Source organism: Leopardus geoffroyi, chromosome B4, assembly GCF_018350155.1.
Source record: "Leopardus geoffroyi isolate Oge1 chromosome B4, O.geoffroyi_Oge1_pat1.0, whole genome shotgun sequence".
Classification (NCBI taxonomy): Eukaryota; Metazoa; Chordata; class Mammalia; order Carnivora; family Felidae; genus Leopardus; species Leopardus geoffroyi.
Window position 1 is genome coordinate 135,058,944 of NC_059341.1, and position 26,985 is coordinate 135,085,928.

Sequence of the window (26,985 nt, forward strand, 5' to 3'; positions counted from 1 at the left end):
GGTTGGGTGATTTGACCAAGGTCACTCAGCTTGTAAGTGGTATGATCAATCTGAACCCAGAGGCTGCAGACCCCATCCTCTCCCACGTGATATGGGAAGCATCTGGATCTGAAGGGTTCAGTAGTCCCTACAGAGGGCTCCTGATGTTTTCTGTCTTCCGGTCTGGGGGGATAGGCAGGTAGGGGGTGCTGAGATACAGGTTAGAGCATATGCAGGGCAATCTCCACATTTCTGGGGATAGTATGGAGGTGGCCCTGTTGGCAGCCTTCAACTCCCTTCTCTCCCTTGCTCCCAAAAGAGAGGCGCAGTGACATGGCCCACCATCCCACCTTCCGGAAAATCTACTGTGATGCTGTTCCTTACCTGTTCAAGAAGGTGAGGCACAGCCCTTGGAGACTTTTCATCTTGCCCGTAGGTCCATTCCAGACCTTGGGACCCTGGGATGTTCCTTTCCTTCCCCCGTCTCCTTCCCAAGCCTATGGCAGGTGAGGCCTGCTCCCCCACCCTCCACCTGGGCCACCCCGAGATTCCCCAGCTGCCCCGTTCCTTTAAGGTTCGAGCTGTCTACACGGAAGGTGGTTGGTTTGAGGAAGGGATGAAACTGGAAGCCATTGACCCCCTGAATCTGGGCAACATCTGCGTGGCAACCATCTGCAAGGTGAGCCTGGGCCCGACCCTACAGCCTCTAGTGCGGTTTTCTGAAGCCTTTGAGGTGGCTCCGAGCTCTGCACACCTTCCCCACTCCGGCTGCTCCTGGAGTACCGGACTTTCGTGAGGAGAGGGCTCATCTGCTCCTTGCTCAACATCTGCTTTCATGTCGGGTCCGAGGCACAACGGACAGGTGCTTATTGAACACCTGGCCCGAGCCTGGTCCTGTGTCAGGTGTAGGCCCCGCGCCGTCAGCCTCCCTGGAGGCCTTTCCGCTGCTTCATGTCCTCTCCTCTGAGGGCTGGAGCCACAGCCATGCTGACTTTGCTGCACACTGTACATTATTGCTGCAACCTGAGGAGCAGATGGCCCCTGGGGGACATGCTGATTTGTCCATCCAGCCAGACTTCTCCAGGCTGGGCCTGTGTGCTCATCACTGAAAACACTGGCAAAAAGATGTAGTCCCTGCAGGAACTGCATTTGCTGTCCAGTGAGGAAGGTAAATAATGTCACACGTACGGGTTACAGGGGCACTGAGTGCTCCAAAGCAGAAGCTCGAGGAAGGCCGAGATCTTCGAGGAAGGCTGCACACCGCTGAACTGCCGGCTCTCTAGCCACCTGCCCCTGGGATGGGGGTATAGCTCATGATACCATGGTGTCTGCCTTCTCCCCACCTGCTAGGTTCTCCTGGACGGCTACCTCATGATCTGTGTGGACGGGGGACCTTCCACAGATGGCTCAGACTGGTTCTGTTACCATGCCTCCTCCCACGCTATCTTCCCAGCTACCTTCTGCCAAAAGAATGACATTGAGCTCACACCACCTAAAGGTAAGACCAGCCTTACAGTCAGAAAGGGTAGAGTGTGGCCACAGGCCCAGATTCCTGGCCAAGCCAGACCCTGGGGCTTGGAGTCTCAGAGTGGATTGGAAAGGTGTCTGAGCCACCCAAGGCCAACACTACCAGCCCTTACACTGGGCTGACCGGGCTCTATGACTAGCGTGTGGTTTGGTGAGCAGAGCTCCAACTGTTCCTTTGGGCAGTGAACAACCTGTACAACAGGACCATGGTCCTCGAGCAGGTACCAGCCCAGGGAGGAGAGAAGGCTGCTGGGGAGACTCCAGACTGGGTCCTGATCCAGTTGCAGGTGCCCCTTTGGCATGTGCTCCTTTCTTGGATTCCCTCCTGCCTCCCCTCCTTTCCCTCCACGTTTATACTTTCTACTTCTCCAGGCTACGAATCACACACTTTCAGCTGGGACAGCTACTTGGAGAAGACCAAGTCAAAAGCAGCTCCATCGAGACTCTTTAACATGGTAAGGAAATTGAGGAAGCACGGGGCCTGGGTGGCCCTGGCTGCTCTCGGGGTGTTAATTCCAACCCCCTTCTCTTCCCTCGAGTCAGTACTGCGGAGACCAGCCACTTCTGGGGAGAAGTCCCAAACTCTGCCATAGGCATTCTACCTAACAGTCGAGCCGGTCCCTTTCCCGGAGGGACTGGTGCTTGGGAGCAGAGGGCAGCGGGATCACTGTCAAGGGACCCTTCCCCACAGGCGCTCCCAGCCCATTGCCTCTCCCCAGTTGTGCCCCACCGGGGCAGGGAGCTGGCCATGGTCACTGCTGCTTCCTCCCGTCCCTAGGACTGCCCCAACCACGGCTTCAAGGTGGGCATGAAGCTGGAGGCCGTGGACCTGATGGAACCCCGGCTCATCTGCGTGGCCACGGTGAAGCGGGTGGTGCATAGGCTCCTCAGCATCCACTTTGACGGCTGGGACAGCGAATACGACCAGTGGGTGGACTGTGAGTCTCCGGACATCTACCCCGTCGGCTGGTGTGAGCTCACCGGCTACCAGCTCCAGCCACCCGTGGCCGCAGGTCTGGGCTCTCGCGGCCCCAAGAGGCTCTTGACGTTGCTTTCCTTTTTCCTTCCTGCCAACCACTCCCGCTGCCCCGTGCCTACCTCATTCTTTGGCATGAGATCGAGAAGTCTCCTGGACCACTTCTAACTAGAGTGGCCCTTGTGTCCCCACCTCCCGCTCCTGACTTCTCTGTCTCCCTCTCCCTCTGGCCTGCAGAGCGCCTTCCTTGATCTTGCCCACTCTGTCATATGCTCGTGCCCTTGTGCACACAGGTAAACCTCCCAGGTCCCTCGGAGCAGCCCTGGTGACAAGGGTGGGAAGAAGGGACAGCTGCTCTCCAGTCCCTCCCCCATTCTCATTGCCCAACTTTGGCTTTCCTTCTTGGGGTGTCCCATGTATAGGGGAGGCAAGTGAGGGGTGGGCAGGGGGTCTTGGGACGTGCCTATACCTTGTTCTCTTAGAACTCTCTTCTTACCTCTTACTCTCATCTTTTAACAGAGCCGACCACACCTCTGAAGGCCAAAGAGGCCACGAAGAAGAAAAAGAAACAGTTTGGGAAGAAAAGTAAGTGATGCACTAAAGCAGGCGGGGCTGGTGTGGGGCCTGGGACCAGCTGGGCCTGTGTCCCTGGACGTAGAGCAGGAGTCACCACTTAGGTAGCACTCTTCTCCATCCCTCCATCTCCTCTTCCTTGCCCTTTGGCCCCAACATACCTGTCAGCCTATGTCTTAAGGGACCCGAGGACACACAGGGAGTCTTCAGTCTCTGGCACTGGTCAGGATGGCGAGGAAAAAAGGCAAGAGATTGTAATTATAAGCGAGAAAGGGGGGAGGGATCCCCATCTCTGCTGCCCTGTGGTCAGAGTCGCTGCAACCCCGTCGGCTGTTTGAAAGTATGAGGTATGGAGGGGGTGGCGGTTTCTCCCCAAGCCTGTCATTCTTCCCTTGTGACACTCAGGGATGAGAGGGCAGCCACTGAACTTTGGTGTCATCTCCTTAGGCGAGGCCCCACTCTTAACAGATCCTGAGCCCTGTGTGGGCTCAGCTTGAGGGGACAGCAGGTGGGGCGGGGTAGGGAGGAGAGAAGGTAAAGCCACCCTTCAGAGCCGCTGGCGCGTGGCCATGAGGTCGTCTCCATGATGTGGCACCATACACAGAAGAGGTTGTCCAGAAATAAGGAGGAAACAGACGGGGTCCCTGGGTGGGATTAAAGTCGTATGAGGGTTTGGGTTTGATCACATGGGAAGACCCTGTACCGTTCACAGTAGTGGGGCTGCGAAAGTCACTTCACAGGTGAAGGAAGGAAAGACCGGAAGAGGGAAGGAAGCTCCGCAAGCAGGACGGGGTGGTGTTAACCCCCTACTGGAGAGAGCCTCTCTGAGCCTTGGGCACACAGCTCTGAGGGGCAGTGTCAGCGTTCAGGCCCTTGGTTCCCCCAGATTGGCTCTTCTGGTGTCCCCGCCCCTGCTAGCCGCTGGCTGAGACCCAGCCTTCAAGCCGCATGTGGATACCGCCTTGTGCTGGGTTTAATTCTGTTTTTATTCGAAGGGAAAAGAATACCACCGAGCAAGACCCGGCCCCTCAGACAGGGGTCCAAGAAGCCCCTGCTGGAGGACGACCTGCAGGCCGCCGAGAAGATCTCATCGGAGCCTGTTCCTGAAGAGAGTAAGAGCCTCCCGGGCGGGATCAAGGCAGGGCCGGCCTGCGCCAGTGCTCAGAGGCGGCCCTTCTCCTTCCCCACCTGGGCACAGAAGAGGAGAGTCAAGTGTGAAGGGACTTCTCTGGGCACCCAGCAGTCCTTGTTGGACCACTGGGCCTGGAGAGCTTCCCAAACACCCACCCCCGACTCTGAACGGAGCCGCACACCTCCAGCCGGGCCCTCTCCATCTCTGCGGCCCGCCCCGCAGGGGCAAGGCGCCATTCCCGCCTCCCCGCCACTTCCTGAGGGCCCCCCTTCATAGGGAGCCAGAGCCTGAGCCCCCTGCCCTTCCGGAGTTTCACGCACACTCACTCTGTTCTCCCCGCCCTCCCCGCCTCCCTTCCTCTTTAGTCATTGCTGTGCGTGTGAAGGAAGAGCATCTAGACATGGCCACACCTGACAAAGCCCCGAGTCCAGAGCTGCCTGTTCCCATCGAGAACATCAAACAGGAGACAGACGACTGAGCCTTCCCCACAGCCAGCCCGGGGCTTCTCTGTTGCTACCGCCCCTCCCCCCACTTTAGTTGGGAGAACGAGCCTTTTTTGCATAAGTTCTGCCAGATGCTGTGAAGGCCAGGCCCCCAAGGACCTCTGTCCTCCTCCCTGGCGAGGCCTGAGTGACTGGCACTGCCTGAGGCCTCCGCGTTGGTCTCTGAGTGTCTCCTCCAGCTAGAGTTCCCAAAGCTCTTTCTACAGCAACCTCCCTCCACACCCACCACACCCCTCGGCCGCCGGGGTCGGGGGCTGCCCCCCATCACACTGCAAGACAAGTCTGTGGAGGGTGTGTGTGTCTGAGCAAGTCCTGTAATAAAGGCCTGGAGCAGCTCTGAGGGGGAGGCCGTTGCGGGCTGGTGGTGGGTGGCGTGGGTGCCTGAAAGCAGCCACGTGGAGCAGCCTCTTGCCTCTGGGGTTGGCACCCTGCTTCTCGCACCCTAGGGAGATCAGGGAGCCGTGCAGGCACCCAGCCCTGGCAGCTGAGAAGCAGTGACCGGGATACAGGTTTTGGTGACTTGTGGGATGACTTTGACCCTGTTTTTGCTGTTGACATGAGTACTGACCCCCATTTCTTAGAACAGTGTAGAGGTGGAGTCTGCTCCCCAGGGCAGGGGGCTAGCGGGGACCTGGGGAGGCGAGGACCACACAGGCCCCTGTGCCACTTGGGGAGCTGGAGGAGGGGGCTGCAGAGGCAGCAGGGCCGGAAGGGAGACGGCCGCCAGAGCCGTGCTTCACCTGCTCGGAGCCCAGCTCGGCTGGGACCTGCCCTTTCCACCCCACTTCTCTTCTCCTGGTTGACAGGGAGAGAGTCGCGGGGCCTCAGTGAGGGGCAGTGGTCAGCTCTGCTGGCTGAGGGGACCCAAAGGGAGCCCCTGGAGGAAGGGAGATGAGGGTAACGGGACACGCTGCCTGGCTCCCTGTCCTTTCCTGTCCATGCTCCTCTCTGATAGTACATTTTAGAAGTTCACCTAGTGTCTGCCCAAATTTCAGTTGCTTTCATTTTTCCCAGTTAACCTCCTTGGAAACTGTCCCCTCCCTCTGTCTCTCCAATAACTCTTCCCAAACGTAAGGTGGGGCAGCTGACCTTTATTTCCTGTCTTTGGGTGGAGAGGCGCTGCCAGGTGGGTTCCTGTGGGCGTCCAGCTGCCGCCTCTGAGCTGGTCAGGCTGCCACCGCCCGTGCTTGCTGGATAGGGTGCTGGCTGTGCATTTGTTCAGGACCTGGGCTGTTTGGGCTTCCCCAGAGATGGGGTGACCCGCCTAAGCGAGGCTGATTTCCAGTCATTTCTTCCAGAGAGAATTTGATCCTGACTCCTTTGCTAAAGGCACTAGGAAAGCCCGCCCGCTGTAGAAACCAGGCCCAGAAAGCGGCCCGTCCCTGCAACCTGCATTCCCCAGAACATGACTAGATTTGGAACCTGTGAAGATCAAGGACAGAGGGGCCATGCCCTCCCCTGCTATTACACCCCAGACCTGGGCGGTGATGGGTCAGTGGCCTTAGACCCCCCACCCCCACCCCACTGCCAGGAGGAAGACAGCCTGGGTATGCACTTTGGCTCTGCTGTGCACCCACGGAGGGCTTGCAGGGTCGTGTTCCCAGCTGAAGCTAGCTCATCGCCCCCAAAGCCCCTGCAGTTTGGAGGGCCAGCTCCGGGGCTTCTGGGGAAACTGGACCATATAGGATCATAACCTTTAGCTCCTTCCTGGATGAAGAAGTGATGCCTGCGCGTGCCCCAATAAGGATGGCAGGGGCGGAGGACAAGTCTGGCTGCCATTCCAGCGCTCAACTGGCCTCCCCGGACTTCCTGAAGTCGTTTGTCAGATTTCCGTTTCTTAGAGCAGAGTGTGTTGTGATCGGGCACCTCCCAGTATCGATTACGAAGGCTGGCTTCACACAGGAGGACGATGAATAAATGCTGCCTATCATCTTTTGGGTGCCCCGTCTCCATAGCAACCACATGCTGAATGATCCTTCTTTACATTTCTGCCATTCCTCTCCTGCAAAACCCTGAGTTCCCCAGAGGCTGGGCCTGTGCCTTGTCTGCCCCAGTGGCCTGGTCCTAAGTTACCCCAGTGAGTGTGAGCACGTGACACGAAAATACGTAACTTGTGTTGCTGGGGCCTAAAGATCTGTCTCTCCCATCCTGGGTGGAGGTGTCTGTTGGCTTCGGAGATGCTTACACTCCAGGCACGGGACCAGCTTTGCACCTCAGTTGCCCTTGGAACTGGTCTGGAGTCCTGGGGGCAGGGGGGCTGCTGGCTGGGAGATCCTCCTGAAGCACCCCTTCCCCGCCTCATGCCACTGCTGCCTGATCTGCAGTGGCTCCCTGGTGCGGACTAGACCGGGTGCAAACGCACACACCCCCGTCACCCAGTCTGGACACTTGGCTCTACTCGAGGGATGGGGGCAGCAAGGGAACTGCCATTCGTAACAGCCTCAGGTGCTAAGTCAGACACGTTTACACAGTTTAGTTCGTCTTCGCAGGAGCCCTGAGGTGCGGGTCAACTCCATTTTATGGATGAGAAGGCTTATCATACTAACTTCGTTTCTTAAATTCACAACAGTAAAATGATCGCAGTGGGATTAAATCCGGGGTGGTCTGCTGTGTTACAACTGGTATTCATTCATTCACTCATTCATTCATTCTCCTTTCTGAAGCATCTTCCACATGCCAGACATCACGCTAGAGTTTGGGGCCTCAAAAGAGACCAAGGCGTGCATGGTCCAGCCATGGCCATCAGCAAGGTGAACACGCCCAGCCCAGAAGAGGGCCCAGGGCCTTGTGTGACCCTTGAGGTCAGGGCCCTTCTCTTCCCACTCCACCCCCCCCCCTGCCTTTTTTTAAGTAGTCTCCACACCCAACATAGAAACAAGATAACGAATCCCACACTCTACCACCTCAGCTGTCCAAGCACCCCTGGGCCCCTTATCTTTCAATTCCTTTGTATTCCTGGGAGGAAACCGCCAAAATAAAAATGAAAGACCTATGTAATGCCAGGGCTAGCATTCAGGGGATTATCTCCATGTCCGAGGGGTTGGAGGAAGGGGACAGCCTCAGACATACCGATTCCTGCTGCAGCCCGGATGCGGGGACAGGGAGTCAGGATTGCGGGGTCTTTCCTTTTAACAAGCCCTGGCCTGCAGCTGGGCCCGTCAGCTTCAGCTCCTGAGCCAAGCTCGGCCTCCACACGCCCTCCCCCGGGGCCGCTATCGGGAGGGAACGCTGATGCTGTTGGTTAGCCTTAGCCGGAAGTCCCTGCCACACGGGTGTCAGCCGAGATTAATGCCACTGTCATTGACACCAATTCCAGATCTGATCTCAAAGGCACAATTGCTCACCTTCAGCTTGGGGTTGTAGCAGTTCCTTTCTCCCAGCCTACCTCACAAGGAACACTGAATGGTGTAACCCCCCCCCCCAAAAGAAGATGTACCTCAGAGTGAGACCTCAGAAATAGGGTCTTCACGGAGGTAATCAAGTTAAAACAAGGTCATTAGGTTGAGTCCTAATCCAGTATGACTCCTGCCCTTAAGAAAAGGGGGAATTTGGGGGCGCCTGGGTGGCACAGTCGGTTAAGCGTCCGACTTCAGCCAGGTCACGATCTCGCGGTCCGTGAGTTCGAGCCCCACGTCGGGCTCTGGGCTGATGGCTCAGAGCCTGGAGCCTGTTTCCGATTCTGTGTCTCCCTCTCTCTCTGCCCCTCCCCCGTTCATGCTCTGTCTCTCTCTGTCCCAAAAATAAACGTTGAAAACAAAAAAAATTAAAAAAAAAAAAAAAAAGAAAAGGGGAATTTGGACTCGGATATGGCAGGAAGACATGAAGGGACAGGGGGAGGTTCCATATGAACTCGGACAGAGACCGCATGGTGCCACCACAAGCCGAGAGACATCTGGGGCTACCAGAGGCTGGAAGGGGCACAGAAGGCTCTCCCCTGCAGCCTTCAGAGGGAGCACAGCCCCACCAGCGACACCCTCATCTCAGACTTCGAACCTCCAGAACAGTGAGGCAAAAATGTCTTGTCCTGAGCCGCCCAGTGTGTGGTACTTTTTTACAGCAGCCCCTGGGAACTGATACACCTTCTAACGGACCCCAGGCCCCCCAAGTCTTCACCACACAGGTCCAGAGGCAGGCTGAGCCTTCGTCTCCCCAGGGCCCACTTTTCTGTTCTCGTTTTCCCTCTTAGGACCGGCCTCTCCCCTAGAGCCCCCACTGCCCCCCCCACCACACAGCAGCGGTTCCCACGGACAAGGGCACCCAGATCCTGCTCCCCCTTCTCTGACGTGCTGCGTAACTTGGCTACAACCGGGGGCTCGAGGATGTGAGCATAAATGTCGGGCGGGTGATGGAACGACACGGAGCAGGGTGCAGCCCGTGGCCGGCGAGCAGTGGGAGGCCACGACGGCCCCTGCGCTCCTGCTCTCTCTGTCCCAGGTGTGAGCTGGGCCCTGGAGGTCAGGAAACTGTGGGATCAACGATGATCCGGCAAATACGGTGACGGTGGCATTACTTTTAGGGACACGTTGGGTCCAGGTATTCTGTGGCTTATCGGAAAGGCCAGTGTCCCACAGGATGAAATTGTGCAGTTGTTTCCTCACAAACCCATCTGAGCCCAGCCAGAGGTGGGGGAGCTGAGGAGCGGGGACAGATACGACCGAATGGAAACAGCAGAGTCATTGCCCAGGTCTGGAACCACATGAATTGGGACCAAGAGAAGTCAGACCTCTGCTACCCTGGGGCCTTTGGAACCTGACCCACCCACCGAGGCCTCCCACCAACCTGCCAACCTTGTCTGCTCTCCACCGTCTCCCCTTCCCGGGGCTGCTCCTGGCACTGGGCCTGGTGTCTGGCGTCCGCTTGGCCTTCCTGGCAGCCCAGCCTGGGCAGGTTTCAAAAACAGTCGTCGCAGCCTTCACCCTCTGGCCATGGGCACTGGGAGGGCTGGCACACGTGGCCCCCACACGCAGGTTCAGCCCAGTGAGCCACCTGAGGAGAGAGGAGAGGAGATCCTCAAGAACCGGCAGTGAGGGCACACTCTGGAGGGAACCCTGGCCCAGCCCGTCACCGATTAGGGGACCCAGAGCGAGTCACTTCAAACCTCACATCCCTTCTCTGTAAAAAGGGGATAGGAATAGTAATAAATACACAGGGCTTAGGGTGCTCCAGACAATGTTCAAATCAACCTATATATGCTAGCTGACAAGGTAATCCTTTTTTTTTTTTTTTTAACTGTTTAACGTTTATTTTTGAAAGAGAGAGAGGGAAAGAGTGTGAGCACAGCAGGGAAAGGGCAGAGAGAGAGGGAGACACAGAATCGGAAACAGACTCCAAGCTCCGAGCTGTCAGCACAGAGCCCGATGTGGGGCTCGAACTCAGGAACGGTGAGATCATGACCTGAGCTGAAGTTGGACGCTTAACCAACTGAGCCACCCAGGGACCCCGACAAGGTAAGTCTTACAAAGAACGCCTATGAGGTGGACACAGTTCCTGTCATCCCCTTCACAGATGAGGGAATGGCACAGAGAAGTCACCAGGCCCAAAGTCAATCGCAGAGAAGGGACTTGAGTTCTTTTTGCTCTCCTATGAAATCAGTGACATGCCCACAAGTATTTGTTAGGTTCCACCCCCCCCTAGGCTGGGTGGATCTCATTCCCGCTTTGTTGATGAGGGAATCCGGGCCCAGACAAGTCTACCCCCAAGCCTCACGCACTTCTGGCTCCCTCGGGAAGGGCAGGGGGCTCTGGCGGCACCCGCCCCCCGGAAGCCGCAGGCTGGCACAGACACGGTGCCCTGCGAAGAGGGCGGGGGCTTGACTGAGAGCAGCTGGTGGGTGTCCAGCTGGGGAGCTCACCTGTGCAGCGGGAGCAGCTGGCAGTCGCAGTGGAAGGGGTTGCCGCTGAGGTCAATGAGCTCCAGCTGGCTGAGATGGGGCAGGGCGGGCACGGCCCGCAGCTGGTTCTTCTGTAGGTACAGGCTCTGGAGCCGGGGTCCCAGGCCCGAGAAGGCCCTGGGAGAAATCTGCAAGGAGACGCCAGGCCTTGGCGTGAGCTCCTACCGGGCCCGTCTCACCCCTAGGCCCGGGAGGTAGCCCCGTGCTCTCCCAGCAGAGGGGAGGCGGAGAGCCCAAGAGCCCAAGGTGGCGGGGGCAGTAAGGGCCGTGCTGGGATGGAGACCCAGGCTGGTCTGATCCGAAAGCACTTGCCCTTTGCACGCCACTCGGAGGCCCAGTTCATGGTTCTTTCTGCTCTGCCTGAACACGCCCCGCTAAAGGCAAATCCTCTTGGTGGCTCCAGCCCTCCCTCAAAGTGTGCAACAACCGCATGGACCCACATTCCTCCTTCCTCCATGCTTAGGCGGTACCCTCCCTGGCAGGCCTGTGTGGCACCGAAATCTGCCTGGTCTGTCACCACCCCTAAGCTCCCTGGGCCGGGGTGGGGGGGGGGGCGGGGGGCAGGTGTAGTGTCTGGCTTATCTCAGGGTCACCACGCCCCAGCCTCAGGCTGTGGGGGCAGCAGGGTTTGTTGAGTGAACGCAGGCTGCATGAGGCCTCTTGGGGCCCGCCCCCCCTCCCTTCCCCCCCTGTAGCCCTGTGCCCACCTGCTCCAGGCCACTGCTGTTCAGGAAGAGGTGCTGCAGTGACTGGCCCACAGACCGGAAGGCCCCATCCGGCAGAGCTTCGAGAGGGTTCCCCGAGAGCTGCAGCTCCAGGAGGGCAGGCAGCCCCTCCAAGGCCCCAGTGGGCACCTCTCGCAGTTGGTTCCTGTCAAGGTGCAGCTTCTCCAGCTCTCCAGCCGGGCCCACTGCCCCGGGGGCCACTTGGGCGATGCGGTTGCTGCTCAGGTAGAGCCAGCGCAAGGCCTGTGTGCCTGCCAGGTCCCCCGGTTCCAGGCGGTCCACGGCGTTGCTCTGCAGGTGCAGGGAAACGAGGCCGGGCACGGCGCGCAGGGCGGCCCCCGGCACTCGCCCGAAGCGGTTGCGCTCCAGGTACAGGTAGCCGAGGCGGGGAGCCCCCTCGAAGGCCGCAGCGCTGAGGCCCGAGAGCCGGTTGTCAGAGAGGTAGAGGTAGATCAGGCTGCCCAGCCCCGCCAGGGCGCCCGCCTCCAGCTCCGTGATGCCGCAGTGCTGCAGGTGCAGCGACACCAGGCGGCCCAGGCCCGGGAAGGCCGCCCGGGGCAGCACGGGGAAGCGGTTCCGCCTCAGGTCCAGGAGCTGGGTGTCGCCGGGGAAGCCGCGGGGCACGGCCTGCAGGCCTCGGCCCTCGCAGCCGCTGTGCCGGGACTCGGAGACGCACACGCAGGCCCGCGGGCAGGGCTCGGCCGCCCCGTCGTCCCCCTTGGAGGCGCCCTGGGGGGCGCGGGGCCTCGCGGCCGCCAGCAGCAGCTCTTCCTCCTCCTCCTCCTCCGCCCTGCCCCCGGTGCAGCGCAGGTCTGAGGGCCTCAGGGCGTCCAGGGCCTCGCCTCGAAGGCGCCGGGGGCCCCTGCACGCGCCGTCCGCGCGCACACGCGCCCGCGCCAGCCACTCGAGCAGCGGCCGGGCCTGGCAGCCGCACCACAGAGGGTTCCCCTGCAGCCTCAGCCGGCGCAGCTGCCCGGGGCCCTGCAGGGGCGGCAGGGCGTCCAGCTGGTTCCCACGGAGGTCCAGGGTATGCAGGCGCGGGCAGCGGGCGAAGGCCCTGGGCTCCAGGGCCTGCAGGGCGCCGTGGTCCAGCGTCAGCTCCCGGAGGCCCGGCAGCGCCAGCCCGTCCTCCTCGCCCACGTAGGTGAAGGGGTTGTGGCCCAGCTCGAGCCGGGCCAGGGTGCGGGCCTGGGCCAAGGCTGCCCCCGGCAGGGCCTGCAGCTCGTTGTGGTGCAGGCTGAGCCGGCGCAGGGCGGGCAGGCCGGCCAGGGCCTCGGGCGCCAGCACGCTGAGGGCGTTGTGGGACAGCTGCAGCCAGCGGGCACGCGTCAGCCCCTGGAAGGCCATGGCGGGCAGGTAGACGAGGGCGTTGTGGGCCAGGTTCAGGGTGGCCAGCGCACCCAGTGCCCCGAACGTGCCCGGCCGCAGCTCCTCCAGCATATTCCCCTGCAGCTCCAGCCGCTGCAGTGAGCCCAGCCCGTCCAGGGCTTCCTGGGGCAGCGAGCTCAGGCGGTTGGAGGCCAGGTTGAGGAGGAGCAGGCGGCCCAGGCCGCGGAAGGCGCCCTCGGCCACCAGCTCCACCTGGCAGTGCCGCAGGTCCAGATGTGTCAGGTAAGGCAGCTCCTGGAAGGCAGCTGGGGGGATCACCTTCAGCACGTTGCCTTGGAGGTCCAGCCGCTGAGTCAGCTGAGCGGGGAGAAGCAGGGGGGAGGCTGAGCGGCCCGCGCGCCTTGCCAGCCTTGGCCTCGGCACGCACTGTTCCCTCCCCTGGACGTTCCTCTCCCCCACACCTTTCCCTCATTCTCTTCATCCTGCTCCCTGACACCTCCTCCAGGAAGCCTTCCTCCTTAGCCACCTGGGCACTTTTCACATTGAGCTGTCACCGCCCATGTACTTTCTCTCGTCTCCACTAGCTCCTGACTCAGAGCAGAGACCGTATCTTATTCCAGCATATCCCCTGTTCTCTCCAGTTCTCTCCCACAGGCTTTGTAGTTCATCCAGGACTTTATCTTACAGGTCACCTACTTGTTCCAAACACATAGAACTTTAACTAGGTCGTCTCCCCAGTGTTGGTTGTTATTCCCATGTTACAGACGTGAAGACTGAGGCTCGGAGAGGAAAAATGACTTGTCAAGGTCTCCCAGTTAGGCAGTGACAGATCCACTGGTGCCAACCCAGGTTCCCCCTGCTGTCCTCCCTGCACCACCACCCCACCCCCCCCGCTGACCTCGGGGATGGCGTTTGGCACCTCAGTGAGGTTCTGGTGCCGACAGGCGACATGCCGCCTGGAATTGTCGCAAACGCACGTCTGTGGGCAGCGTTGGGCAGCCGCATGCCAAGCTGGGCCCGGTGGCAGCAGCAGGGGAAGCAGCAGCACCAAGGAGACGCTCTGGGTCCTGGGAGGGGGAGGGAGGGTCAGTTCACGGGGGCAGATGTCCCACACTGTCCTTTCACCAAGCCCAGCTCCTGTTTCCAGAGCCCCTCGGACGTCTTTCTCCTTTGGCCCCAGGGAAAGTGTCATTGCCCTGAGCCTCACGACGCCCCGTGTGGCAGAGGCTCCATTCTTAGCCTGGTTTAACGCTGGAGGAAACTGAGGCTCAGAAAGGAGACCTGGCAAGTCCCTTCGACCATCTATCTGCCCCATGGCTCGATGAGTACTTGCTGAATGTGAGGATGAGCCAAGGGCTCAGAGGGTGTGCCGGGCTGTGGTGAGGCTCCGGGGTCCAGGGGAAGGCTGGGGCCTCCCAGTGTCAGGGTGGCAGAGAGAGAGGCAGTCAGGCCTCAGACAGATGTGGTGCCAGCTCCACGGTGGCAGGGAGCATACAGGCACCCACAGTGAGAAGACAGCCCGGCAGCCAGGGGGGAACCAGGCCAGGCCCCAGTTTGTAAGGCAAGGTTTGGGGGACCAGGTATTGGGTCTGAGAGCCTCAGGGAGCCTTAATTGGCAGGTGAGCAGGAGGCTTGGGCCTCTGTTTATGCCCCTGTTGTCCCTTCGTCTTTGCCACCGCTCCAGTTCAGACTGGGGTGGGGGAGCTGAGCAGACAGACGGGCTTGGGCTGTGCTTTGGGCAGCTCTGTCCCCTTACCTGTCCATCGTCCCCCAACTTCTCCACCCATTACCCAAGTGGACCCCTTGGACCCAACTACACCCACTGCTTGTCACTTCTTAGGGATGACTGTGCCCCAGGGCTCTCCTGGCTCCCCCACCCCATGCTTTGCCCACCACCAACCAGAGGGAACTTTCCAAGATGCAGATGGGCCCCGACGCCACCAGCTGAGAACCTTCCAGCATCTCTGCACAGCCTTTGGTGGAAAGCCCTGACTCCTGATCCCACCTGGCATGTGCTCAAATTGTCCAGTGTCACCCTCGGCTCCCTGACCATAAACACACATGACAGACCTTCCTCCTCGCCACCCGACACCTAACTCGCCCAGCTCTTCCTTCTGTTCTCAGCTCACATCACAGCCTCTGGGCCGGGCCTCCACCCTCAGCCTCCCCAGCTCTGCTCACCGATGGTCACCATCTGTTGTTCAGTCTTCTAGAAGGCCGGGGCCGGTGACATCCTCCAGAGCCTGGGGTGAGGCCGAGGCTCCGGGTGGACAGGGGACGGGGCCCGTGGGGGCAGATCCCTCAGGGACAAGTGTCCAGGGCTCAGAGGCCTGCTGAGCTCTCAGACAAGCCCTGGAGGACTAGCCCACGGGAGCTCGCTGGAGCAGCTGCACTCCATTCACCATCTTCCTCAGAAACCGCTTCAGGGACACCCTCGGGGGATCTCTCCCCCCAGCAGATCCCATAGCCCCTGTCCCCCAAGCCCTCAGAGGCCCAGAGAGGGCCAGGAGCTGGCCCGCAGCCCCTCAGCTTCTCTAAACACCCCCTTCTGCCCCCAGGGCCCAAACACTCACCCCTCCATGCCGTCCGGCTCACACTGCCAGTCGGCCTGGATGCCGCGGGAGCCCCCCTCTCTGGCCCGCAGGCCTGGCAGCAGGGACAGGGCTGAATGGGAGGCATTGTGGGCAGTCCAGCCGGAGGCTGAGGTGAAGGAGGGGCGGGCAGGGGCGGGAGCGGCGGCTGGAGTTACAGGGCCTCCTGCCCGGCGCCGGCTCAGGGCTCCGGATGGTGGCCCGGGCCTGAGAGCCCAGCCTGGGCAGCTGGTCCCGGGCTGGCTGGCAGGGAGCTTCTAGCGGCCAGCCTGTGGGTCCCGGCCCTGGGCTCCCTCCCAGCTGTGGGCTGTCCCGTCGGGCTGCCCCTCACTAGCCTCAGTTCCCTGCTCTGTGAAAAACAATATTAGTAAGTAGCTCACAGGGTTGCCGTGGGGGTCCAGGAAGGTACCTGGAACATAGTAGGTGCTCAAGAATGGTTACCTCAGTCCTTTCTGTTTCACACATTTACATACATTGGTGAACACCGTACAGACAATATTCTGCAATTTTTTTTTCACCTAACATCAAATTATCAGGAGTGATCCTGGTTGATTCTTCTTAGTCGTGTTTTAACTGTTGTCTAATATTCCATTGTATACAGGTGGCAACTCCGCTTATCCGCTAATCTTGGAGATTTTGGTCGCCTCCAACTTTGTTACAAACGAGACTGCAAAAACAATGTCCGAATACTTACCTTCCTGGACACACTTGCAAAGTTCATCTCAACCATAGCAAACTTCAACATATCCTGGGATTGTTCAGATCCATGTTTCTGGTGCATTTGCTTCTGTCATTATTCAGTTTGCTTGGGTTTGGTTTTGTTTTGAACCAGAAATGGCGCCACACCACACAGACTTCTGCATGTGCTTTATCTCACTCAGCACATCTCATGCCAGTGGCATCACTGAGTGTGAACTCCTCTAGGTGCTTTTTTTTCCATTCGACATTATGTCTGTGGGCTTCATCTGTGATGCATATTTTAAGAATGTGTTTATTTTCATCTTTATATACCATTTCAGCACTCCATTCCATAAATAGTCCACAGCAGTGGCATGGGGGCAGAGGTAGGAGAGCCATCTGCCCCAGATGCAGGCAATAAGGGGGTGTGCTGTCCGTAGGGAACTTCAGTGCAATGAGACCCACTGGTTTGCTTTTTATTGTCATCATGTGCTGGCTGACAATTCTAAACAACGCCAATGCTAAAATATTCTTCCCTGCTTAGGCGGAGGATTCTCACCTCCACCTTTTTTTTTTTTTTTTTAATGTTTATTTTTTGAGAAAGAGAGCACGAGCAGGGGAGGGGCAGAGAGAGAGGGAGACACAGAGTCCGAAGCGGGCTCCAGCTCTGAGCCGTCAGCACAGAGCCAGATGCAGGACTCGAACTCACAAACACAAGGTCGTGACCTGAGCTGAAGTTGGACGCTTAACTGACTGAGCCACCCAGGCAACAATCCATTCCACTCTTGGACATTTGGGTTGCTTCCAGGGTGAGGCTATTATGGAGAGCGCCGTTTCCCATGTTTGCGTGTCTTTTGGAGAACATGGAGAGACCTGTCTCTGTCGGGATATACTTACAGGTGGAACTTCTGGTGTTAGAATATGCTTATTTTCAGCTTCAGTGGATACTGCCAAAGTTTCTCAAAGTGTTTGTACCGATTTACACTTTCCCCCAGCAGTGTGGGACTTCCGTTGCTCCAAACTGTCACCAGTGCTTGCTATGGTCTGTCTTGTACCTTAGCCATCCTAGTGAGGGTAGGACAGCATCACGGGATGATTCGAATGCGCGTTTCTCTGAAGACTAATGAAAGTAAGCACCTATTCGTATGCTTTATTGTGAAGCCCCCAAACCTTTTGTTCGTTTTGCTATTGTCTTATTAACTTGTAGGAACTCTATATATTCTGAATTATTTTTTTAGTTTATTTATTTATTTATTTATTTATTTTTTTTTTTCAACGTTTATTTATTTTTGGGACAGAGAGAGACAGAGCATGAACGGGGGAGGGGCAGAGAGAGAGGGAGACACAGAATCGGAAACAGGCTCCAGGCTCCGAGCCATCAGCCCAGAGCCCGACGCGGGGCTCGAACTCACAGACCGCGAGATCGTGACCTGGCTGAAGTCAGACGGTTAACTGACTGCGCCACCCAGGCGCCCCTTTAGTTTATTTATTTAGAAAGAGCATGAACAGGTGGGGGCAGAGTGGGGGAGGACCCCAAGCAGGCTCCACACTGTCAGTGAAGAGCCCGTTGTGGGGCTCGAACCCACAAACCATGAGATCATGACCTGAGCTGAAACCAAGAGTTGGGTCCTTAACTGACTGAGCCACCCAGGAGCCCCTCTGAATTATTTTAGAATATATATTGCAGAGGTGCCCGGCTGGCTCAGTCGGTGGAGCATGCGCCTCTTGATCTTGGGGTCATAAGTTCCAGCCCCATGTTGGGCGTAGAGATTACTTAATACAATCGGGGCATCTGGGCGGCTCAGTTGGTTAAGCGTCTGACTTGGGCTCAGGTCATGATCTCATGGTTCATGCAAGTTTGAGCCTCACATCACACTCTGTGCTCAGTGAAATTCGTTTATTAACATGAATGCAGACAGCTCCTGCATCTGCTGTATTCACTGCCACACATTAAGAAAAAATTTTTTAAGCTTTTAAGTAATCTCTACACCCAATATGGGGCTTGAACTCACAACCCCGAGACCAAGAGTTGCGTGCTCTTCTGACTGAGCCAGCCAGGCGCCCCTTAACTGCTGATTATCTCATTGCATGCACACCCTGTAATTAACCTTTTCCCGATGGACATGTAGGTTATTAATTTCCTGGAATCCTTTATTAAGGTGCCCTTATAACTTGTCGCCTCGTATACACACAAAACGGTTTCTCTAAGGTAGATCCTTAGAAATGGAATTTGAGGTCACAGGCTACACATACCCTCACCTTTTTTACTATCTGCCAAATTGTTATCTAAAGTGGTTTTATTAGTTTGACATCCCTCCAGCAACATACAAAATGTAGGAGATTCATTGCTTTCCTGATGTCACCTCTACGTGACATTTGCCAGTCTGGTCCAAAATGATGCCTCTGTGGTTTTGTTTTCATTTCCTTAATTACCAGTAACATTGTTTGCTTTTCACACTTCATCACCTGTGAACTCCGTTCATACCCTGTGCCCGGTTTTCAGTTGGATGTATTATTCTCAACCCTAACCCTCATATGTAAGTCACAGTCTTTTTGTACTTTACCACCTTGCCAGTTCTCATGGTATTTTTGGTTGTTATTCAGTTTCTATTTTGACAGAGGCAAATTTCCTTGTGGCTTGTGCTTTTGGTGTGTCAGAAAATGCTCTTGTGTTGCAGCATCCGGTGGCTCAGTCAGTTAAGTGTCCGACTCTTGATTTCAGCTCAGGTCATGATCTCATCTCACAATTCATGAGATCAAGCCCTGCATCGAGCTCTGCACTGACATCGTGGAGCCTGCTTGGGATCCTCTCTCTGCCCCTCCCCAGCTTGTACACGTGCTCTCTCTCTCTTTCAAAATTAAAATAAACATTTAAAAAATTATTTTTTTTAATATTTATTTTTTGAGAGAGAGATAGAATGTGAGCAGGGGAGGGGCAGAGAGAGAGGGAGACACAGAGTCCCAAGCAGGCTGCAGGCTCTGAGGTGTCAGCACAGAGCCTGATGTGGGGCTCGAACCCACAAACTGCGAGATCATGACCTGAGTCGAAGTCGGACGCTCAACCGACTGAGCCACCCAGGCGCCCCTAAAAAAATTTTTTTAAATGCTCTTGTGTTCTACTTCCTTAAAAAAAAACTATGGCTGGTAAATGGATGGATGAGGATCACTCTGAACGTTGCAGACAACTGTGCTTCCACCCCATCCTGGCCCCTGCCATCCCCAGACCACCGCCCACCCTGAATGCAGGGTTTATCACATACAAGCACATGCTGAAGATCTTCACCCGACATCCGGATTCATCCGTGGTATGCATGTAGCTAGAGCTGATGCGTTGGCTCTTGGTCGTCCAACCCTACGCTGCATAGCTTTGCATCTGACCCGTGTTCCTGATGTTGGCCAGAGGCCTTTCTGGGTTCTTGTTATCAGGAAGCGCTGCTTGGGAGACCCTCTGGCCATGCTTCCTGGGGGTTTACTAGTTTGAGCTTCAGAATGGAACTATTGCTGGTTTAGCCCCAAGCCCATGGTTGAACTCCCTTTGTGAGAACAGCCTGGTGCTGAGCGGGCCTTTCGTACGTGGCGGTTACGCACTGTCTAGGCTGAGGCACCTCTGCCCTTGCAGATTCCAAGTCATGGTGCTCAGGGACCCGGAGCCTGTGCAGTCTCGGGACTAGCTGTAGCTCTTGGGAGCGTCTGAGTCAGAAAAATTCCAAAGGCTACACAGCTCTCTCGGTACACAGTGGAGACCTGACCTTGGAGCTGGTCTGAAGGACCGAGTAGGGCTGGGCCTACACTCCTGGGACCACAGGATTCTCCTCAGTGTGTGGCCCCGAGAAGCCAGGAGTGCTGAGCCGCTGCAAGGTTAAGTGAGATCTGTGGGGCTCTTCTCAGACCGAAGCTCACACTCACGTAACCTAGGAGGCACCAAGGGCCAGCTCCAGGCAGCCTGGAGGGAAGAGTCAGGCCCCAACTCAGCCCTGAACCTCAGTCTCTCCTTCTGTTCAATTATCACTCTTGAGAAGTTGTACTCGAATCTGAAGACTCAAGTCTTGCATCCCTAACTCTTTAAGACTTCCCTGGCCTCACTGCCCACCATTCTGACACTGGACCACCGTTGTTGGTCTCCTACACCACAGTGGGAACCCCCGCCCAAAGCTGCGGCTGTGGCCCCAGAGCTCAAAACAGGGCCTAACAAAGGGGTGGGGGTCAATTGGACATCCACCCGCCTTCTGCCACATCGCCTCACATGGAGGGTAGGAGGGCAAGGCACGGGCATCTCCTCCACCACCTGGTCAAGAAAGACGTTACCTGGGCACCTGGGTGGCTCAGTTGGTTAGGTGTCTGACTTTAGCTCAGGTCATGATCTCCCAGTTTGCAGGTTCGAGCCCCGCATCGGGACCTGTGCTGACCGCTCAGAGCCTGGAACCTGCTTTGGATTCTGTGTCTCCCTCTCTCTCGCTCTGCGCCCACCCCCACACATGCTCTCTCTCTCAAAAATAAACATTAAAGGGGCACCTGGGTGGCTCAGTCGGTTAAGTGACGACTTCGGCTCAGGTCATGATCTCACGGTTTGTGAGTTCGAGCCCCACATCAGACTCTGTGCTGTCAGCTCGGAGCCTGGAGCCTGCTTCAGATTCTGTGTCTTCCTCTCTCTCTGCCCTTCCCCAATTCGCACTCTCTTTCTCTCAAAAGAAATAAAACATTAAAAAAAAAACAATTAAAAAAAAAAAAAAAAAAAAGATGTTGCCTGAGTGGTCCACAGCCAAGAAGGAAGCGCTGTCCCCTAAGAAACTTTGGAGGGGCCTCTTCAATCCTGTGGGAGACACGGGTTCCCCAAGTGTGCCTGCTGTCTAAGGAGGGCCCTAAGGAGGGTCTGCTTAGCTGTCCTCGTACCACGTGTAGCAAAGGGAGGAGGGAAGGCCCCCAAGGGAGGTGCCCTCCATTCCAGGCCCTGGAACCTGATACCCTGTGGCGGCTTCCCAGCCAAGCTCAACCCTGCAAGGTGACCTTGCTAGACAGACCCAGGAGGCTCCTGACTGTGCAGCCAGTGGGTTTTGTGGCAAAATCTGGACAGTGTATGGTTTAGGTCCATAAATGGAGTGATGCAGGGGCCAGCAGCCCAAAGGCTAGGTCAAGGGTAAGATGGTGCTGAGCAGATGGAAACAGGCCCAATTCGGGGCCCTCAGTGCCCAGAGAGGAAGGGCCTCCCACCCTCCCTGGCCCCCAGGAATGGCTGTCCCCTGCTGAGCACCAACCAGCCAGCTGTTAAAAGGGGAGCTGGCACAACTGGATACATCTGGGCCTGGGCAGGAGAGGCTGCCCCACGGGACAAGGCTGGCACAGGAGCTCCTCTGGTGATGGACAACCCCGTACAGACGGAGGTGGGACTCTGGGCATTAAGGCCCTGAGAACCGCCCACTTAAGGGTTGAAAGACTTTTCAGTCTCCACAGTTGCCACACATGACTTTATTTGTGAAGCCCCGGGCACAGCCCAGACACACAAAGAGCACAAAGGGAAAAGCACAGAGCGTCAGGGGGCAGCTCCAGCCCAATCCCCACCCTGTCTGGGTTCTTTAAGAGCACCCAAGCTGCAGCTCACACTCAGTGGGCCCCGCCCCTGCCCCTGGGCCGGAGAACAGACTTGGGCCAGCCAAAGAGCCCCCTCCAGCGTGGCCCTCGGGCCAGTCACAGACATCTCAGCAGCCAGGAGCAGGCCCCATGGGTCTGGAGCCAGCATCATCTACCCGCGACTCCTGCTCCTAGACACCCAGTGTTGCCACTGGCTTTTCTTCCTGTCCACGTGGCACGGGATCCAGGGCCTTGCCTTCTACTGATTGCCCCACAGCCCCACGCCGGTGGCAGTCGCTGCCCCTCAGGCTGCAGAGATCAATACAGCAGGGATGGACGACGGGGATGACAATGGCTTTAGGACCAGGGCTTAGTGACAGGAAGCAAAGGCAGCACTAAGTGAGCAGCCCCAGGCAGGGCATGAGGCGCAGCCCGGCCACAGCACAGAGGGAGGGGACAGTGCACAGACCGCAATTCCCTAGGTGCTGGCGCAGCCCAGAAGGGTAAGGAAGGCAAGGTGGGAGGGGACCGCCACAGGGCCTGGAGCTGGAGGCACGCATCAGCAGAGCGCCCTCAGGTGGTAACAAGTTTAATGGCAGAGCAGCTCTCAGCCCTTTCATGGAGGGGGGGGCAGGGGGCGGGCCAGCTCCTCTCCAGCGGGACCAGGAACAGTCCAGCAGGGAGACATTAAAAACCCAAACCCCAACAGGAAGCACACACCTGCACACACACCACACCGACACACATACTCAGGGACTGACATGACGCACGAGACAAAGACCCTCCCTGCCTCTGGCCAGAGTCCTTCATCTGAGTCCCTTCCCAAGTCACTGGTTCAGGCCAAGGGGTGGGGAGAGGTCGGTTTCGCATCTACACCTTGTACAGCGTCTGCAGCAGGTTGTGGCGGGCAAAGGAGCAGGCCTCCAGGGCACCGTTGGGCCTGTGGGGAAAGAAGGGTCAGTGCAGGGGGTGGGAGGGCACGACACACACCACTGGGGCCCAGGGAGTTCAGGCTGCAGCAGGGGCCAGTTTCCCACCTATGGAGAGGGAGTGGGGGCCATTTCTGAGGCTAAAAACATGCCAGCATCCAGTTTTCTAACTTTCAGGACGACTTTTCCAGGAGGCGGGGGCGGGCGGGAGTGGGGGGTGAAGCTCAGAGGTGGCAGCACACCCAAGGCCGCTCAGCCCAGACTTGGCCAGAACGCAGGCCTCTGCTCTCCACCAGGCAGCCCTTCCCAGGGCGTCCTCACAGACCCTACAGTGCCACCTGGGCCCTCACGAGTAATGGGCTGGCCACTGTCACCATTGAGATCATTAACGTCGCTACACAGGAAGAACGTGGGCGAGACATCCAGGGGGCCAGGCGAGTGTGGGGCGCAGCCAGGACCCGCAGCCCACAGACACCTTAGTCTAGCGCAGCTGTGAGACCCCACACCATGTGGCCAGGAGTTGAGGGAGGAAAGATGTGCCTGTCACTTCAAGGCCACTCGGTCACCTCAAAAAAGATCTAAGGGACAGCTTTTATAAATCCCCGTTTTAAAGTGGTATAGACTGAGGCCTGCACTGAGGGTGGGCAGGCGGCTGAAGAAGGCACCTGTGACAGACCAACAAGGGCAAGGGCTTCTTCTCAGAATAAAAGAAGGCCCAAGGGAAAAATGCCGACTAGAAGCTGAAGGGGACAAAAGGAGCCGGACTTTTGGGGGGGGGGGGGGAGGCAGGGACTAGGGCCATTGACTGGAGATGCTCCAGCGAGCTAAGAGCTGGGGTCAAGGCGATGTCCCCTGCTGTGGGAACAGGCATGGGTGGACGCAGCTTGCTGGGAAGTCGGGGCCATGAGACGTGTGGCCACGGTGAGGGCTCGCGCTGGACTCTGGCAGAGGGGCCACGCACTCAGCTCTACACCCGTGAGGTTCAAACTCATGACCCCGAGATCAAGAATCGCACGCGCCGCCGACTGAGCCCGCCTGGCACCCCTCAGCCCGGCTTTTCACTCGGGCCAGTCCACCTGCAACAGAATGGGTGGCCTGGGCAGCTGCAGTGGCGAGGGGCAGGTGTGGAGGCAGGCAGGTGGGCAGACATGCGAGAGCGTGAGGCCTGAGGAGGCAGTGCTGTGCGCAGGGAACCACAAGATGCCGCGGTGGCGGAGAGGCCACGGTGCGAACAGTCCCAGAAGCCAGCCAGCGTTCCTCACTGTGCCCTGAGCCAGACCACCCCCGACACTTCACACACCCAGGCACGACCCGATGGCACGAGCCACACGTATGTCACCCCCACCCCCCCGCCAAGGCGAGGGGGAGTTTCTGTCTCTCTCCTGCCTCACTCCCACTTCCCTCCCAAAGCACCGGATTCACGGTAGGTACGGGTGGTCAGAGCCCCCAGAGACCACCTCATTCAGCAACTTGGCGGGGCAGATGGGAAGACTGAGGCCTGAGGAGGGCCAGAGGTCGGCTGGGGCTACACAGGGCCCCAGTGACAGCAGGGAACAAGCCTTCTGACTCATCCCGGGTGGGCACTGGAGTATGAAAGCTCCTTGTTATCCAGCTATGGCTACTGCCCCACCAGGCGCCAGGACCCTCCTCCAGGACACGGCCAAGATTTCCAGGTCTCTGGGCATTTGGCATTCGCAGGGGAGGGGCCTGTGGCTGCGGAAGACGGGTGTGGCAGGCCCCTTCAGCCTCAGCCCTATAGCTGAGAGAATGGACACAGAAATGCTCGCAGAGACATCCCGGAGTACAGGACCTTGAGCACCAGGGCGACCATGGGCAAACTCCTCCCCTCCCGTGCTGTTTCCTCGTCTAGAAAATAGGGGCCTTTCCACGTTCTCTCTCTCAGGAAAAGACACTATTCCTGAGCCCCCTGTCCTCAGCCTGGCACAGGGGAGGAGAGACTGAAACATGGATGTTGAGAGCCCAGGAGGCATGAGGGTCTCTCATAGGCCTGAACGTGCAGGCCAGGGAAGCCTGCACTGACGAGGGGCCTGCAGACGCCGGAACCGGCTGCCGTGTGAGCCAATGAGGGCACACTCACTTGGTCATGAATGCCAGCAGCAGGGGTGCGAGGGCCTTGGGGAAGTAGTCCTGCTGCACCATGTGGTTCAATGCCATCAGAGGGCCATACAAGTTGGCAATGGCCTTGACCTTGTCTTCACTCTGTAAGGGGAACACAGAGCACAAACAGGGTGAGTGAGCTACAGGGCCACCGGGGTTTGGGGTGCTGTAGGTCTCCACCACCAGCCCCCTGCCCAGAGAGCCCCATGGCCAAGGTCAAGCTGAATCCCATCACCAAGGCGAGGCTGCTTAAGCAGACCCAGAGACAGGGTGGGTGACAGGTCCCCCGACAGGACTCAAGGTGTGGGACAGGGTGGGTGGGTGGGCAGGTGTACCCCCTTCCTCCCCTGAAGCTGCACCTTGAGCAGACCCATGTGGATGAGAAGCCTGGTGAGGAAAGCATTGGAGTTGAAGGAGGATGAACTGAAGGCCTTCTTCATCAAGGCATCTGCAAGACAGAAGCAGCAATGGGGCCACAAATGAGTTTGTGGCAGCAAATGGCTGGTCACCAGCCAAGGTCACGTAGCTCTGGCACACACAGGTTGGGTCCTTTCTTCTGCACTAATCAGGTGAGCACAGGGCAGCAAACCGTGGTCCCAGGCTGAGGGGACAGCCAGGAGAAGGGCTCAACCTACCAGCTGTGACACCTTGTCCTTCTCATGCTGACTTCACACACTGCAAAAGGGCTTGGGGACCTTGCACAACCAAGGTGGGGCAGGCAGGGGGCAAGTTTAAGTGAGGCAGATCACCCTGGGGGAGATTTCAGCAGTTCTGTAGACGTGAGGGGGAATGAGCAGAGAAGGGAGGGGAAGGAGTGGCCGAGGGTCTATAGGCACTGTGTGGGCACACACTTCCGTGCTGGACTGTTCTGGGAAACAATTCAGGTTACTTGTTCCCATCAATGCTCATGGGGATGGGACCTCAGGGAGCAGACTTAGTGACTCCATCTGGGCCTCGCCAGCCTACCCAGCCTTGCTCCCCACTGACCCTCCTGCCTCAATGCCACCCACAGGGCACCAATCCAGGAGAAAGCATCACGTTTCTCCACTCCTCTCTACTCTTCTCCACGTGCTGGGCCCTTCCTTCCCTGTCTGCCTTCCCAAGTCTGACCACACTGCAGAGCTCAGACATGAGTGGTCAAGTGGAAGGTGACAGGTGCTATGATGGAGGTAACAGGGAAAGGGGTAGCAAGGGACGGTCATGATAGGACCAGAGATCTTGGGAAGCCTTGTGAAAGAAATGGGGAAAGGAGGTATCCTCCAGGGTTGCAGGTGGAGGGGACTGTGTGCAGAGGCTCAGGTGAGGACAAAAGCGCAGCTCTCTCATGGCCTCTCCTCTGAGAGGACTGCTCCCATCAGGGCCTTGGGGCTGTGACTATCTGGTCTTCCTACAGCAGACGCCTGGCTGAGTTCTAACTGTATGTAACTGTATGGCTTTGGAAAGGCCTCAGTTGCCCCATCTGCAAAAAACAGGAGAGCAGCCAGCCTACTCCGTGGCAGGAACCCAACAAAATAGGTAGGAGGGGGTGGAGAGCAGTACATACTTTAGTGTTGGAACAAGGGCTTCCAGCCACCGTAAATGTCATCTGAGCCCTGATGCAGCAAGAAGGCAGGGCCATCCGTGCCCCGCCCACCCCACGTTACCTATTGCATCTTGCACTGCTGTCCTCACTGTGGCTTCATCCTTAAACACAGACGACACCTTCAGGAAGGCAGAGACCACCTTTTCTGGGTCAGATGTGTCAGTCTGAGAACACAAGAGACAATGGCTAGTCACCAGGGGCCAGAGCCCCAGGGAAGATGTGTCTGCACTCTGCTGCTGGCTTGGCTGGAAGAGGCCTTGGTGAGACACGGGCCTCTGGTGGGCAAAGATGGGTCCTGCCTTGCGCCCACACTGTCCCCTTCGAGCCAAGCATGGTCTGGTCCATGGCAGGTATGCAAAGCATACAGGGGGAGTGCATCAGTATTAAAATGGGTTATTCCCGTGACCCAGTGCTCCTCTTCTTATAATCTAACCTGAACAAAATAATCCAGGATATAGGCTAGAAGTCATTCAACACAAGGAAGTTTAACTTCACCTAACTTCACTGGGGTGGAGACAGGTGGCAGCAACGTGAATGTCCAGAAACAGTGTCTGAGTGCTATATCCACTCACTGGGGTAGCGGGCATGGTTCCTGACACAGGAGATGGCGAATGGTATTACATGAAAAAGTGGGCCTTTAATCTCATTTGTCAGGGAAAGAAACAGAGAAAACAAGAAAAGGAAGTCAGCCAAAAGGCCAAGCCAGCTCTGAGAGCGGACACATTTTATTTCTCTGTATTTATCATTTAACTTCTCTGAAACCCTGCTCTCTCAGGTGTAACCCAGTGTAACAGGGTCTACGCTCTGGGCTGCCCAGAGGGTTACATAATGAAACCATGTCTAAGTACTCAGAGCAGTGCCTAGCCGACAGGAGGCACTGAACAGTCA

General features: G+C 57.6%; 3 protein-coding genes across 7 annotated transcripts in view; 1 reads left to right on the forward strand and 2 right to left on the reverse strand.

Annotated features, from left to right (window-relative positions):
• The window catches only part of L3MBTL2 (L3MBTL histone methyl-lysine binding protein 2), a 20,563-nt gene extending 13,936 nt beyond the window's left edge, over positions 1-6,627 (forward strand). Inside the window, exons 10-17 of one of the 2 annotated variants that reach the window (XM_045462786.1) lie at positions 299-375; positions 554-658; positions 1,330-1,477; positions 1,879-1,961; positions 2,285-2,519; positions 3,002-3,067; positions 4,051-4,167; positions 4,553-6,627. In XM_045462786.1, coding sequence (XP_045318742.1) covers positions 299-375; positions 554-658; positions 1,330-1,477; positions 1,879-1,961; positions 2,285-2,519; positions 3,002-3,067; positions 4,051-4,167; positions 4,553-4,665 — 944 coding nt within the window. In that variant the 3' untranslated portion in view covers positions 4,666-6,627. The remainder of the gene's footprint in view (positions 1-298; positions 376-553; positions 659-1,329; positions 1,478-1,878; positions 1,962-2,284; positions 2,520-3,001; positions 3,068-4,050; positions 4,168-4,552) is intronic. The other variant, XM_045462787.1, reaches the window with a different exon arrangement.
• CHADL (chondroadherin like) lies at positions 4,024-16,501 on the reverse strand. Of its 3 annotated transcripts, none has more exons than XM_045462784.1 (6): positions 15,208-16,497; positions 13,533-13,701; positions 11,288-12,991; positions 10,542-10,708; positions 9,470-9,676; positions 4,024-4,243 (listed from the first exon to the last, which is right to left on the reverse strand). In XM_045462784.1, the coding sequence occupies exons 1-6, from the start codon at positions 15,213-15,215 to the stop codon at positions 4,189-4,191; spliced, it is 2,310 nt and encodes a 769-aa protein (XP_045318740.1). In that variant the 5' UTR covers positions 15,216-16,497; the 3' UTR covers positions 4,024-4,188. The 3 variants fall into 3 exon arrangements, with proteins under 3 accessions (XP_045318740.1, XP_045318741.1, XP_045318739.1); XM_045462785.1 differs by having other exon boundaries at positions 9,478-9,676; positions 15,208-16,496; XM_045462783.1 differs by lacking the exon at positions 4,024-4,243 and adding an exon at positions 8,477-9,321 and having other exon boundaries at positions 9,478-9,676; positions 15,208-16,501.
• Positions 16,502-21,351: 4,850 nt separating this feature from the next.
• RANGAP1 (Ran GTPase activating protein 1) overlaps positions 21,352-26,985 on the reverse strand; it is a 32,097-nt gene continuing 26,463 nt past the window's right edge. For both annotated transcript variants that reach the window (XM_045462833.1, XM_045462832.1), the window contains exons 13-16: positions 26,159-26,261; positions 24,875-24,963; positions 24,496-24,617; positions 21,352-22,408 (exon numbers count right to left, since the gene is read on the reverse strand). In XM_045462833.1, coding sequence (XP_045318789.1) covers positions 22,339-22,408; positions 24,496-24,617; positions 24,875-24,963; positions 26,159-26,261 — 384 coding nt within the window. In that variant the 3' untranslated portion in view covers positions 21,352-22,338. The remainder of the gene's footprint in view (positions 22,409-24,495; positions 24,618-24,874; positions 24,964-26,158; positions 26,262-26,985) is intronic.

What these genes read in the sequence shown, in the direction of transcription:
- CHADL (XM_045462783.1), bottom strand. An exon ending in TGCCAAACGCCATCCCCGAG is followed by an intron (nt 12,992 to 13,532) that starts GTCAGCGGGGGG and finishes CTCCCCGCTCAG; the next exon opens with CTGACTCAGCGGCTGGACCT. An exon ending in ACAGCAGTGGCCTGGAGCAG is followed by an intron (nt 10,709 to 11,287) that starts GTGGGCACAGGG and finishes GTCTCCTTGCAG; the next exon opens with ATTTCTCCCAGGGCCTTCTC.